A 14,663-nucleotide genomic window follows, 5' to 3' on the forward strand; every position below is an offset into this window, starting at 1 on the left:
AAATATACATGCATATATATGCAACACATATATGTACATACATACATGAGGCACGTATGTATTTAAATGCAATACGCATGTACTCAAGATACTCAAGATACTCAAGATATGTTATATAAAAGGTTTGGGCAATTGATTACAAATGCACTTGTGCACTTGAAAGTAATCCCAAACCATACAGCATAAACAATGATGAGATAAAAGATCTTGTATGACAGCACACACACACACACACATGTATTGCATTGTATAGTTGAAAACAACCCCATGTGGTGTGCCGTACATACACATATATTTAACTAGATAAGTAAGACTTAAAATAGTATATAAGGTGTACAATATTAACAATAAAATCAGAATAAAATATTTCTCACTCAATGATGGTCGTTTTATTTCCCCCCACCAGAGGTAAGGAATAAATAATCTTTTTTGAGTTTTTACATTTTTGGTCCTTCGAGCCGGATGAAGAGCTCGGCCAAAATCAAAAAGTCCTGTATTTAAAAACAGGCAATATACAAAAAAGCCTTGTTCAAAATACAGGCAAATTAGAATAAAAATAATTGTAAGACGGGTGTATATTCCCGCATATTGACAACATAAAAATAATAATTGTAAGACGGGTGTATATTCCCTCATATTAGCAACATAAAATAAAGAGAATGAAATAATTCTCAGCTCAGTGAAGGTATTTTCATTTCCCCCCACCAGTGGTAAGGTTTGATAAAATCTTCATTGAGTTTTAAACACCCCTATATAACTAAGATCAGGATTTTCGAACATACCGCTGCCCTTACACTATGTGATTGGTTTTACACCTAAAAGCAAGTTGCAAGAATATAAAATGTTCGGTTGTACCTGAACTTAGCCCTTTCTTACTTTTTGTATTTGGTTACTTTTTCTACAATCTGAATACACGGAGCGAATTAAAAAACATGTCCATACACCTTGAAAGCTAAGAAAAATATGGACGGAGCTTTGGTATTTGGTATGCAGTCGCGTAGCGTGCCTTGTCGGGGCCCCGTATAAAAATGTTTTTGGAGGCCCTTATATGAAGGTAAAGATTTTTTACAAAAGAAAAAAAATGTTGTGAAAAGAAATATTTATTTATCACATAATTTACCCATTTTACAAATAAAAATCGAATTTTAAATATTCACTCAACTCTCTAGTGGTGCTTACGTCTTTTTTCGATTCAACATATTAGTTTTGATTAGCGGAAAAATCGCAAAATATTTTACTTTTTATCAGTGATTGTGCAATATGGAATTGTGTCAACAAGTGGTAAGTGCACTGGGTTGTTTTTATAAATATATTTCGATAAATTTCATTTTATATTTTGGTGTTGTAAAACTTTGTTTCAGATTGCATTCAAAAATGGTCTTGTTCCATACAGCGATACTGATTCTAATCATTCTTCTGAGCAAAAAACTTATTCACAAACAGAATCCGAAAATGATATTGAAGAAGAGACATGTGTGGGCAAAAGAGGTTACAGAAACAAAAGAATATTACCTAAGAGATTACAAAATAAAAAACAACGTGATTCTAGTGTTCAGCCGAATCCTTGTATAAATAAAAAGTGTGGAAATCTTTGTGATGAAAAGTTCACCGAGTCAGATCGATTAGCAATAAATGAACATTTTTGGGGCTTCGGAAACAAAATTAGACAAAAAGACTGGCTCCTTTCGTGTATAACACGGTTATCCGTCCGAAGACGAAGAGGTGATAGTAACAGAAGGCAATATATGTACATATAATTATGCCATTAATTATAATGATAATGATAATACTATTAAAGTGTGCCAACAGTTTTTGCTGAAAACGCTTCATATATCGGAAAAAAAGTTAAGATTGGCTAGAAACAATGCGAGTGGTTTAAAAAGTTTTAGTGAGGAAATAAAAAATCTACGCCTCATAATAAGTCTGACGAGTCCAAGGTTGCACTTTTAAAATCATTTATTGAACAATTGCCAGCAGTTCCCTCGCATTATTGTCGTAATAAAAGTAACAAGCTGTATCTTCCTCAAGAATTTCGCAATATAAAAGGATTATATGATTGCTTTACCAAGCATTTAAATAATATTAATCAGGAGTCGTTACTGTTATCCTTAAGAGTCTTCCGAAATGTTTTTACAAATAGTTTTCATATCGGTTTTCACTTGCCGAAAAAAGATAAATGCGTAACTTGTGAAAATTACAAAAACCTGGACAGCGAAACACAAAACCATTCAAAGCAAACTGAAGAATACCAAACACACATAAGAAACAAAGATAAGTGTAAAGAAATCTTTTTAGAGGATCAAAAACAAAGTAAAGCCAATTCGTCCTTCCTATGTGCTAGCTTTGATCTCCAAAAGGTTTTAAATGCACCCCATGGAAAAAGCATAACATTATTTTATTCTCGAAAGTATGCATACTATAATGAAAGCGTGTATGAAAATGGCACCAGAAATGGTTATTGTTTTTTGTGGGGAGAAGCTGACGGAAAAAGAGGTTCTAATGAAATTTTCACTGTGGTCTTTGAGTATTTGAAAATTGTCGACGAAAGAAGAACTCACTCCTCAGTAAGTCTTTACTGTGACAGCTGTGCTGGTCAAAATCGGAATATAGCTATGCTTTCCACATTAGTATTTTTTCTTACAATTTCGAATTTTATACACAACATAAAAATTACGTATTTGTTACCTGGGCATACTATGTTGCCAGTTGACTCTATACACAGCACTATTGAGGCATTTACTCGCGATAAAACTATTTGGGCCCCTAGTGAATGGTATACCATGATTTCAAACGCAAGAACTAATCCCGAAAATTATAAATGCGTTATAATGAATAATTCTGATTTCAAAGATTGGAAAACATTTTCTCAAACTATGTTTCCCACTTCAATTAAAATCTCTTTTCCAAAATTACGTTCTGCTTCGTTAGAAAAAAATAATCCTATCATGAAACTTAAGTACGGATATTTTGACGATTCCAAAATTGAAGAATACGATCTTAACTCCATTGCAAGATCAAGACGAAATAATTCTTTAATAGAAAATGGACCTCTACGTTTATATGATAATTTATTAAAAATTTCTTCAAAAAAATACAAAGATCTAAAAACACTATGTGATAAAAACACAATACCTACAAGATTTCACAGCTAATTTTTAAATTTAAAATACGATGAAATTATTAAAGATGTTCTACCTGAAACTGATCAAGAAGACAATTAGTATTTTCCAGAAAGCCAATTATTTTTAAAACTATTCAATTAAAGTTTAAAAACAATTATTATTTATATAAGTTTGAAGTAATTCCGTACTCTAAAGTATTTTTCATATTAATTTTATTTTTTTATTGACACTAATGAATTTAAGGTTAATTTTTGTACACGAAAAAATTTGAAAAATTAAAAACAGAACAAAGTTTTTTTACTAATATCATTGGGCGTAACCGCCAAAACATAAATTAGTAGCTATCCAGCATGACAGCAAAAAAGACGTAAGCGACATTAATACCCGTTATCTTGGAAATATATAAAAAAAATAAATACAATGTATAGTTAAGAAGTAGCAGTGCATACATACTTAATTCCACTGCACTACTTCTTCCTGAACCAAAGATTTAAAAAAAATCTTCCCCTGTATAATTTGTTTTTTGGCGCTTACGTCTTTTTGGCGGTTAGGGCTCGATATCTAAACAGCAATAGTATACATTGACTTTGAAATAGGATTCCGGGTCGGAAATTCTCTCATCTTGTGATAACTCATCAAAAAAACGCTTCGTTATCTTTCGCCTACTGTTTTTGAAAACAGTAGTTACCCCCCACTCTTTTGCTAAATCTTTGGATTCATTTAGCAAACTATTAAATAAATTCTGATTTCTTAATTGGCACAGTCTATTTAAGAGTTGTGTGTATTGTGACGGACAGATGGACAGACCGAAATTAAAAGATTTCCTTGTTTATCACTACGGGCCCCTAATAAATGTGTTGGGTAGTACTTACCTTTCCAATCTAAATCACTCACAGTATCTTGTCTCTGAAAAAATAAAGAAATTGTGGGCACTTTTTTATAACCTCGTCCCTTTTCAGTTTAATTTTTCTTTTCTCAGCGCCGCTAAACCAGAAGAACAATATTGTTTGTACTGAATTACAATGTAATGCACATTTATATAAAGCGCGTAAATAAACAGTGCACTGCACTCCGTGGTTTAACATCCAATGCAAAGTACAACAACGTACACGTACATCGCGATATCGATGAAGGATTCCCGGGGATTCCCCGCTGAGTGAAGTAAGTAAAACGGGGAAGTCCCGCAGCCCACCATAACGATGTAGAGTTTTGCCAACTTTTGAACGCACGCTTAAGGCGGGAAAAAAAGGAATTGCTTTATAGAATTTTGTCATTTGTAAAATAAAATAAATTGGAAAGTTTTTATTCTTTTTCCTTACACACTTTGGGGCCCCCGTGGCCCGGGGTACACAAAAGACTCGTGAGCACGCCACGACCGTGTGAAAAACATAGCATTTCCGAATTTATGTCTCACACTATGCGACTATCCTTGTGTCTTGTTGATTGTCCTCTCAAGTGCAATTTTCACTGGAAACGGAATATGTTTGAATTGAAATGGGAAATCGTTAGAACTCAAAGGAATTCGTAGAATCAAGCATTCTGCTCAGTTGTATTCGATAGGTGCGTCACAATCGGTCGGGTTCCATAACACAGTTTCGGCGCATGCAGATTGGGAAACATAATGATGCGGTGGGATACCAAGCCTCTCCAAAGAATTTAGAAATTCCACTGGATAATTCACGGCATCATCTTCATTGTCAAGACGATCGATCGATTTGTATGAGCGCAAGTCTCGCGGATTTCGACTTTGAATCTTCCAGTTTAAGTCAACAAAATCGGTATTTTTGGCAGCTAACATTGCGCGTGCACTTAAGGAATCTTAATTACGACAATTTGTCTAATGCCCGATCATTCGTGATGAGTACATCTTTCGCGAATTGATAAACGGCGGCATTGATATCAAACCACCGGAAGTCTCAACCGGAATTGACCCATTTCCAATTTTAGCGCAGACGATGTAAAATGTCCTCGGCAATGGCATTTTTGTTCGTATCCATAATTGACGCAGATTTGAAGGCTGATATGTCGAAAGGATTATCGCGAAAAGTGTGCGAACTTCATTTGCATTCCAGTGATTAACATGTTCCAGCAATTGTAATTGCTGGTTTACTTCTCCAAAACTTGCTCACACCGTACCATTCACAGTACTCAATGACTCAATCTGCGACGATGCATTCCATGTATAATATCAATGCATTTCCGAATAGAGCAATGTTCTCACAAACGGATCACCGACGAAAGTTGAGAAAAAACTCGTCAATGTTAATTTTGTTGCTGGCGATGTTTCCACTGGCTATACTATATTCTCTGGGTTGAAATACAAAACGTTCATGAATTGCAAAAGTAAATGTCCTACAAAGAGCTGTATTGCAGTTCACGTATCGACCGTATCGTTCAATACCAATAACCGCCATGTTGCTTCCTTTTGTGACGTACTTACAAACGTATTTTATCGATTACATTAAACTGCAATACTCTACATTGATATGAGTTTTGAATGTGGATTAGACAGTAATGGTGAATATAGTACGATCCATGAGTTGCCAACTTCGATATTCACTCTTCTAAATTGAGTGCTGAATGTTCTGCCATTGTCGTTTGGTGAGCGACGCCGATAGAGTGAATATCCATGATTTCTATTTGTGTTTCCAAAAGAAAAGCAGGTGGATAGTGTTTCGTGCATTTAGTGTTAGACGTACATCCGAAGTTGGAATGTGGTGTCCGCAAGGTCCATGAACCATATTGGTTTTCATCACTTCGTATAATACTGGATCTTTCTCTGCATCAGGAATTTCCGCAGAAATGATTTCATCAATTTGATCTGGTGGAACCACCATGCAAAGAAGAACAGAGTAGATCTAGCACGTAACAGCACCATATATACGTTGCTTCAAGATAAAGTCCATCAAATATCGTAACTGTTGTTTGAAAAGTCGTGCTGTGACATCGTGACGATCGCTTGCTGATTGATCGCCATCCATAATTCCGAATGTATGTCATCGCATCCTGGGAGTACTCGGTCATATGCCTTGGGCTACCAATGTATGTTGACGCCATAATAAAGAAAGCAAACGACAAATTTGAACAATTCTAATAATTGAAAAATAAAGCAAAAAAAAATTTGTATGAAAAAAAGTTACTTTTTGGAATTATCCAATTTTCCGACTTTTCCTTACGAAAAGCATAAATTTTTTTTATTTCTAAACCTTCCCCGATCCACAGCGAACAACATCTGAAAATTCCATCAAGATTGGTTCAGCCGTTCTCGAGCATTATGGGAAAAAGAAAAGTGCTGTTTTTAGGGGGTTTCCGGCATTTATTCGCCGTAAAAACCATCTTTGAACCTCAACGAACATTTAGAAAAAAGAATTGGCGAAATTGGTCCAGGCGTTGTTGAGTTATGCGCTTAGCAACACTTTTTATACTCTCGCAACAAAGTTGCTAAGGAGAGTATTAAAGTTTTGTTCACATAACGGTTGTTTGTAAGTCCTAAAAGTAAAAGAGTCATATATAGGGTTATACATATATACCAAAGTGATCAGGGTGACGAGTCTGTCTGTCCGTCCGTCCGTCCGTCTGTCCGTCCGTGCAAGCTGTAACTTGAGTAAAAATTGAGATATCATGATGAAACTTGGTACACGTATTTCTTGGCTCCATAAGAAGGTTAAGTTAGAAGATGGGCAAAATCGGCCCACTGCCACGCCCACAAAATGGCGAAAACCGAAAACCTATAAAATGTCATAACTAAGCCATAAATAAAGACATTAAAGTGAAATTTGGCACAAAGGATCGCATTAGGGAGGGGCATATTTTGACGTAATTTTTTTGGAAAAGTGGGAGTGGCCCCGCCCACTACTAAGTTTTTTGTACATATCTCGGAAACTACTGTAGCTATGTCAACAAAACTCTACAGAATAGTTTCCTTCAGACATTTCCATATACAGTTTAAAAATGGAAGAAATCGGATAATAACCACGCCCACCTCTCATACAAAGGTTATGTTGAAAATCACTAAAAGTGCGTTAACCGATAAACAAAAAACGTCAGAAACACTAAATTTTGCGGAAGAAATGTCAGAAGGAAGCTGCACCCAGACCTTTTCTAAAAATTCAAAATGGGCGTGGCGTCGCCCACTTATGGACCAAAACCATATATCAGGACCTACTCTACCGATTTCAATGAAATTCGGTACATAATATTTTCTTAACACCCTGATGACATGTACGAAATATGGGTGAAATCGGTTAACAACCATGCCTTCTTCCAATATAACGCTATTTTGAATTCCATCTGATGAAATGTTCGGTGACACCCGAACTTAGCCCTTCCTTACTTATTATATATAAGGTTAACCAGATGGGCAGCGGCACCTTCAATTGAGGGACCGTAAATTCTAGATGCATGCCCTTAAATCGTTATCCTTAATCGTTTGCAATGGTCGTCATCAAAAGGGGGTCTCTCCTCTGAAGCTGTTGTTTCCTTTTTATTTGGGGATATTTTTTTACGTGGCGGGTGCCAAACCCATGGCACAACCCTGGGAGGTATGGTTTTCCTTCTAACTTTAGTTTGCTTTCAAACGGATATTTTTTGGTTACCCAGAGGATACTTGGACTAAGACCGGAAGTCATGAGCTGCTTGAGCCATTTGTAAAAAATCGTTTCTAGCCACTCCCAAGTGAATGGCGCTCAAAGAACTTTCCTAGCTTGCGTGAACTTTTACACATGACTCCATCCTCCTGCGGAACTACCGTTAAGTATAACGTCGCAGAGCTAGCTGAACCTATTGGCTAATACGTCTTAGGTATTTTCGAACTGATTGTGGCTGTTTGCCCCGCTATATCGCAGACGCTCTAATCTTCGCTGCTTTTGAAGCCTTTGCGGCCCATTGCTTAACGTAGTTCCACACCTGCTTTGACCGCAACGTGTTCAACAATATTCCCTCAGAAATTTGCGATTCTAAATTCTCCCGGTCTTTAGATATGTTCATTCTATTTTCCATAACCACAAGATGACACATTTCTACCTCATCATGACCATATTTTTGAAGTTACTCCCTAAAACAGCCATGACCACTTTGTAATTGCGTTAGTTAAAAATCAAAGTCGCCATGCTTTCTCTAATCTATTTTTAAAAATATTTAATCAGCCTGTGCTTCCATGGTCCTTTGGGCGTTGAGTCCCACAGATATTGTCATTCTTTTAGACTCTACTGTCTTTCTTCCCCGCGAGTTAATATCGTTTTCAGAATATGAGTTAAAAAATATGTTTTTATTACTACGCCAAAATGCGTGCACTTTATTGATATTCTTAAAACTGCCTCTAATATAAGATCTTACAGCTATTTATACTAGCGAGATGCGGCTGCTGTTATCTAGTTGCATGTGTGTTGTTATTGAGATGCGGTAGTTATTATCTGCTTGCCATTTGTTTGTTGAAATTCGGTGTCTGTTATCTTGTTATCACTGGTTTGTTACACTGTGGAACATTTTTTGAGATTATTGTCTGGGGGGTGAGAAATTCCAAGTCAGGGTGATGGTACTAGGTCAGTATAGTAAACCCTCAAAGGGTTTTTTTTTTATGACCTTTTAAATTTTTTCCTTATCTTGATGTTTTTTCCCTTAGTTGTAACATTTTGGCAAAAACGTAGTTTAACATAACTCGCAAACCACTATTATCTATTTTTCGAATCCATTAGACGGTCGTAGCAGCTTTTACACACTATATTTGGTACCCAATTTTCGTTCACTATAACATTAGAAAAAATTTAAAAGGTCATAAAAAAAAACTGACACATACGAACGCCAAATCCTTTTACTATACTGACCTAGTACCATCACCCTGACTTGGAATTTCTCACCCCCCAGACAATATTCCCAAAAATGTTACTCAGTGTAACAAACCAGTGATAACAAGATAACAGACACCGAATTTCAACAAACAAATGGCAAGCAGTAAAACCCTTTGAGGGTTTTACTATACTGACCTTGTACCATCACCCTGACTTGGAATTTCTCAACCCCCAGATTAGCTGTTGTACTGTGAAATTTAAAAGGTCATAAAAAAAAAACTGACACATACGAACGCCAAAACCTTTGAGGGTTTTACTATACTGACCTAGTTCCATCACCCTGACTTGGAATTTCTCACCCCCCAGATTGGCTGTTGTACTGTGTTATTGTCGAGATGCGGCGGTGGTTATCGCAGTAGATCATTTCATTGCCAGATGTTTGTTGTTTGCATGTTGAGTATGCATTTATTGATAATGCATATTTGGTTTTTATTGATGATGTTTAGTAGAAATTTTGTTTACGTGCCTTGTGACGAAGTCTTCAACTCGCGTTTCGCATATGTTTTTAGCTTTAGCGTATTAGCCCATACAGCCGCTGCATACATAACTATTGATTGTGTTACTTTTGCCAATAATAGTCTTCGGCTCTGATTTGGCCCGCCTATGCTAGCCATTATTCGGTGAAGGTCGTGTTAACTCGCGCTGATTTTTCGCTGGCGTTCTCAATGTTCGTTTTGTAGTTCATTTTAGTATTAATAATTACTATTATTTTAGATGCAGCTTTTCACAGTTGTATTTTTTCCTCACCATAGCAGCATCCCAAGCTCTGCTAAGTGTGGTCAGTCTATAAATTTGCTTGTTCATTCGCGTCTGTTAAGTTGTTTAATTTTTCGTATATCATAATCTTTAATAAGTCGCAGTCTTTTTATTCGGCTTTGCCATCCTCTACTTATAGCTTTTTTCTAACTCTCAGTTCTCATTTGGCATTTATTATTATTGCTTGGTGGTCGCTTTGCATTTATATGTCGAATATTTGCCACTTCGTCTTTCCTGTTAGGAACCTCGTTGTTTGTATTAGTTAAGCATATTTTTGTGAATTATAGCTGTGTTCTTTATCCCTGATATTCGTCTCGGTGTCCATATTGTTTGAACTCCGTTAATTAGTCGCCAACGTCATAGGTGTTATATCGCCAGAGGGAAGCCATCCCGCTATTCATCTCCAACATCATAACGTTGCCTTAATCACCTAAGGTTATCCGATCATATTTGGTTGTAAAATTCTCCTTCAAGCCGCCGTACTAAAACAATGGAAAACTCAACTAGAAATAGTAAACGACTTCAAAAACAAGACAGTCTAAGTAAATCAGTTACAGCCGAATATTAAATCATCAAGTTAATGCAATACAAAAGTTATAGTAAAAAGTCATCGTTGCCATGCAAAGCAGATCAATGCTCTGAGTAACCAGCTGAGAGGTACTTAGTTAAAGTTGAAGGAAAGTGGACGCCAGTGTGAACTTTTGAAGTCTACGATACGAGTAGAGGACGGATCAAGGTCAAATTCCATGGCCAACATATCTGTAAGTCTACGTCAACGTGTAAAGCCGCCACGCATATATATACTCATTGTCCTTATGAAAGGACTACACCCCCGATTTTCACAGTCACCGCCTCTTCAATAGGCACTATGCCTTCAACTTCATTACAGCCGCAGCCGATAGTTAACAATATACCGAATAATTCATATCTGCTTACACTACTATGTTCGCCGCCGCTTTTGCACAGTCAACTGTTTCATACAATTACCCAAATCAACGTCTACAAAGATGTTTGAAGAATGAGGCTAAAGAGACAGTGTACTCACTCCTATTCCTTCGTGATAATATTCCTGCCGTTATGAACACATTGCGATTTCGATTCGGTTGTAGAGAATTACTCATCAATATGGGAGATGTCATATACATACTTATATCAAAATACATATTGGTTGTCAAAAAAGTCTTGCGGTATTTTCGCCAGTTGGCGCTGAAAGCGCGTAGTTCTAGTTTTATTCGTCGCATCGGGTCATGCTATACCTTTTTGGAAAACTCATTTCACGCGCTAACACATGTTTGATTGATTATCGTTTCTTTTAGATCGTTCGTGAGTTATAGCGTCGCAAACATGGAGCAAAATAAAGAGAAAATACGGCATATTTTACAGTACTACTACGATAAAGGCAAAAATGCATCTCAAGCCGCCAATAAAATTTGTGCAGTTTATGGACCCGATACAGTTTCCATTTCCACCGCACAACGATGGTTTCAACATTTTTGTTCTGGTGTAGAGGTGGTCGAAGATGCGCCACGCTCCGGAAGGCCCCTTGTCGAAAATTGCGATAAAATCGCTGAATTGGTCGAAAGAGACCGGCATAGTAGCAGCCGCAGCATCGGTCAAGAGCTGGGCATGAGTCATCAAAAATTCATTTCCTTCAAACGATTCTCTCGATGTAAAAACGCCTCTTTTGCATTATCGAAATCTTCAAGTAATTCAGTTTCCAAACGATAAGGCATATATTGAAGAAGTAAGCTATAGAAAAAGTTGTCGGGATCTGATGTTGCTATAAAATATGACACCCTAACAACTGCGGGAGCCTTTCTCACAACCATTTTGCTCTTATCTAATAGCGTAATGAGTGGACGACGTGTGTTACGAAATTCTTCATACGCGTCGTGATCAGTTTCGCTTACTTTTTTCGGATAGAATGGTTCAAACAACATTGCAAACTCTGTATGGCTCGTGTTTGCAAAATCGTAATCGGGAGATTGTAACGGACGTTTTTGATATCTTTCAAAGATGTTACTATAATAACCAGTTGCGTGCCCGTTTCTGTCAAATTGCAATACTCTGTAACATTGTTCTGCCTTTCTTGTGTTCAGAAAAATGCAGCTTCGAGAACTGTCCCGTAATGGGATATGACAAAGCCTATATGCACATTCTGCAGCTGATACTTGTCGTTCATGAAGAATCTTCATACATATGCTGAACAGTTTGCGTGAAATATCAGTTTCTTCGCGCTGAATTTGCTGTATTGCCTGCGCAATTCCAGAATCTATACCTGCAGGTTCTGCTTTCGATAGGTACTTTGCTATACAGTACGCTATCGCTTCGTTTGATCCGCATTTCTGAATATCTATGTTGCCTGCCCACAGTCTTAGCAACTCTGGGTGGTAATTATTTACCCAAGCATCTTCCTTTCTATGCTTAAGTAAACGCATTCTACCTCCGTTACGAAGAAAATCATCTGAAGAATGTGACATAATTCGTGTCTCGTCACATTCTTGGCGTGGAAAGTTGAATCGGCATCTTATAGAAGTATTATTTTTTGAACAAGTTTGTGTATGCCGATGAATTTGACATTTTTTAACTAATTGATGAAGCTCTGGGTCTTCTTCTTCTGGAGGGATTCTACAGCAACAATTACGATCCAGAAGAAGTTTCCCTTCTTCTGAGTCAAACTTGGGATGATTTTCGATCCAAATCACCATATGAAGGTGAGGACTGCCCCGATTCTAGAATTCAATGCGCCACCAATGAAGTTTCCCTTCTTCTGAGTCAAACTTGGGATGATTTTCGATCCAAATCACCATATGAAGGTGAGGACAGTCCCGATTCTGGAATTCAATGCGCCACCAATGATCCTTCACTTTTCCGCCAAACACGTAATCATTATTTTTTATAAATTTCATTAGAGCAATTACTCGTAACATGAAATGTCGACTCAAAATCACTGGATACTTCTCGATAAGTCTTTGGGTCTCATAAATATCGAGAGTACTGGGATCAACATCAGCCCTACCATCGGCTATTAACAAAGCCTTTCGTTGGTCTAGCCAGTTGAGATCATTTGAGCTAAATGTTACAAAGTATGTTGGAGGTTCTAAACATCTGATTTGAGATAATAGTTCATTCAGAGCTGATTTCCAATAAGCTTCCGAACCTCTTAAATTTTTTACATAAATATGGACATCTTCTATTGCTCCTTCTCGATTAACGATTTTTTTGCCGCATGCAGATATAGTGCTTTTGATTCTATAATATTCAAATAAGGATAAGGCATAAAATAGATAGTCGTTACGTTGAAATCTTGTGTCACTTCCCAAAATTCTAAACTGAAAGTAGTCTAACGCTGTAATATTTACAGGCTTTCGTTCTTTGAACCCGTTTTTTCCGTAAGGAAACAAGAAGTACCAGGCAAATTCTTCTGCTTTCAGTTTATGTCCCATATTAACGATGTTGTCTTTCGTTTCGCGGGTAATTTCGTTAAGGTTTCGAGAAACCTGTAGTTCATCTTCCACATTGGGTTGCATTACATCAATCGGCGCCATCAAAGATGTCTGCAGTGGAATTAAATGAACTACCTACATGTTGAGAAGTAATCATTTCAGACGCTGCCGTTACTATCTCAATACTCTGCTGTATTTCTATGTCATCAGGCTCATCTGTTTCATATACAACATCAACGTAATCAAGAGTATAGTGCACATTTTTGCTGCCTGTTGTACGTTTACAAACCCTCACAAACTCGTCTAAATTGTCGCATTCGATAATGCAGGCTTTTCCATTGTTATCCCTTGCTCTAGATCCCTTTTGACCACAAGAATGTGAGTTAGTGAAGTAATATTTGTTATCATAGTACATCACTCCGAATGATTGTCAATCTGTTATTATTATGCCGGCGCTATATTCCATGAAAAGATCTTCCAACTCTTGACGAAGGGTGCGTCCGAAGTTTGTTTCATTATTCTTGTCGCTCAAGCTTCCATATATGCTTGGTTCATCGGCAAAAGTGATCTGAAACCGTTTGCCGAATGCAACTAAAACATCTTTTATTGTGTGGAAATTTCGCACCAGTAGGTATCCATCGTCTTCAATACGATAGGCCATTAAATTTCGCCCCGTTTGAAATCTTATATTGCTGTAGATTTGATCACCCGTTATCATATTCAGGTTGAGGGTGTCTGTAAACCACTGTTGTGGTGCAAGACTACTGGCTCTTAGGATGTTAGACAATGCCATCGCACAGCATTGTACACCTGCAAATCCTGATGTGAATATGAGTTCGTTTCCTTGGTGCCATGAAGCACGCACAATTCTCGAAAAATCACATATTCTTGTGTAAGCACTAGTGTTATTGTTAAGTTCATCATTGATTTCATTCATAACCTCTAGTGGAGCTTTTTCTACTCTAATAATATCCTCTTCATTCATTATGACGTTTTGATCGATAGTGACGTCTTTATAAAGGGGATTGTTAGCGACCAACCAATGTAGTGCATCATATACCCTTTGCCTAGATACTGAAAACTGTCGCATTACATTAATATTTTCAAAAATTCAGTAATGACCACTATTCCAGCATTATTAGTGGTTCTTGGTAACATGTTCGGAAGTTTTTCAGTAACTTCGAAAACATCCTGAGCTTGACCTCGAAAACTATATTGCCCAAATACACCGCTTAATTTTATAATTTTGACAAATGGAATAATACGTGAAATCAGCCTTTGCTCGGCTTGAGATAATTCCGAAATCACGTCTGGAATAAAGCCTGGATCTAGATTGTTCCAATAAGATTTAGATGGTGGAATATTTTTCATTGAATTCAAATGGGTTTTGCAACGATTGCAAACAACCAAACATTTTTTTGCTTTAATTCATTAGGCAAATATGTGTAACGGTACAAACTTGGGTTAATCCATTTCTATTGTTCTTGACTAGC

General features: G+C 37.0%; 1 protein-coding gene across 2 annotated transcripts; it reads right to left on the bottom strand.

The window, feature by feature from the left end:
* Window positions 1-8,414: 8,414 nt before the first annotated feature.
* On the bottom strand, window positions 8,415-14,309 carry LOC126763907 (uncharacterized). Of its 2 annotated transcripts, none has more exons than XM_050481673.1 (2): window positions 9,268-14,309; window positions 8,415-8,595 (listed from the first exon to the last, which is right to left on the bottom strand). In XM_050481673.1, the coding sequence occupies exon 1, from the start codon at window positions 12,430-12,432 to the stop codon at window positions 11,359-11,361; it is 1,074 nt and encodes a 357-aa protein (XP_050337630.1). In that variant the 5' UTR covers window positions 12,433-14,309; the 3' UTR covers window positions 8,415-8,595; window positions 9,268-11,358. The 2 variants fall into 2 exon arrangements, with proteins under 2 accessions (XP_050337630.1, XP_050337629.1); XM_050481672.1 differs by having other exon boundaries at window positions 8,415-9,156; window positions 9,235-14,309.
* Window positions 14,310-14,663: the final 354 nt, after the last annotated feature.

Source organism: Bactrocera neohumeralis, unplaced genomic scaffold (genome assembly GCF_024586455.1).
Source record: "Bactrocera neohumeralis isolate Rockhampton unplaced genomic scaffold, APGP_CSIRO_Bneo_wtdbg2-racon-allhic-juicebox.fasta_v2 cluster09, whole genome shotgun sequence".
Taxonomy (NCBI): Eukaryota; Metazoa; Arthropoda; class Insecta; order Diptera; family Tephritidae; genus Bactrocera; species Bactrocera neohumeralis.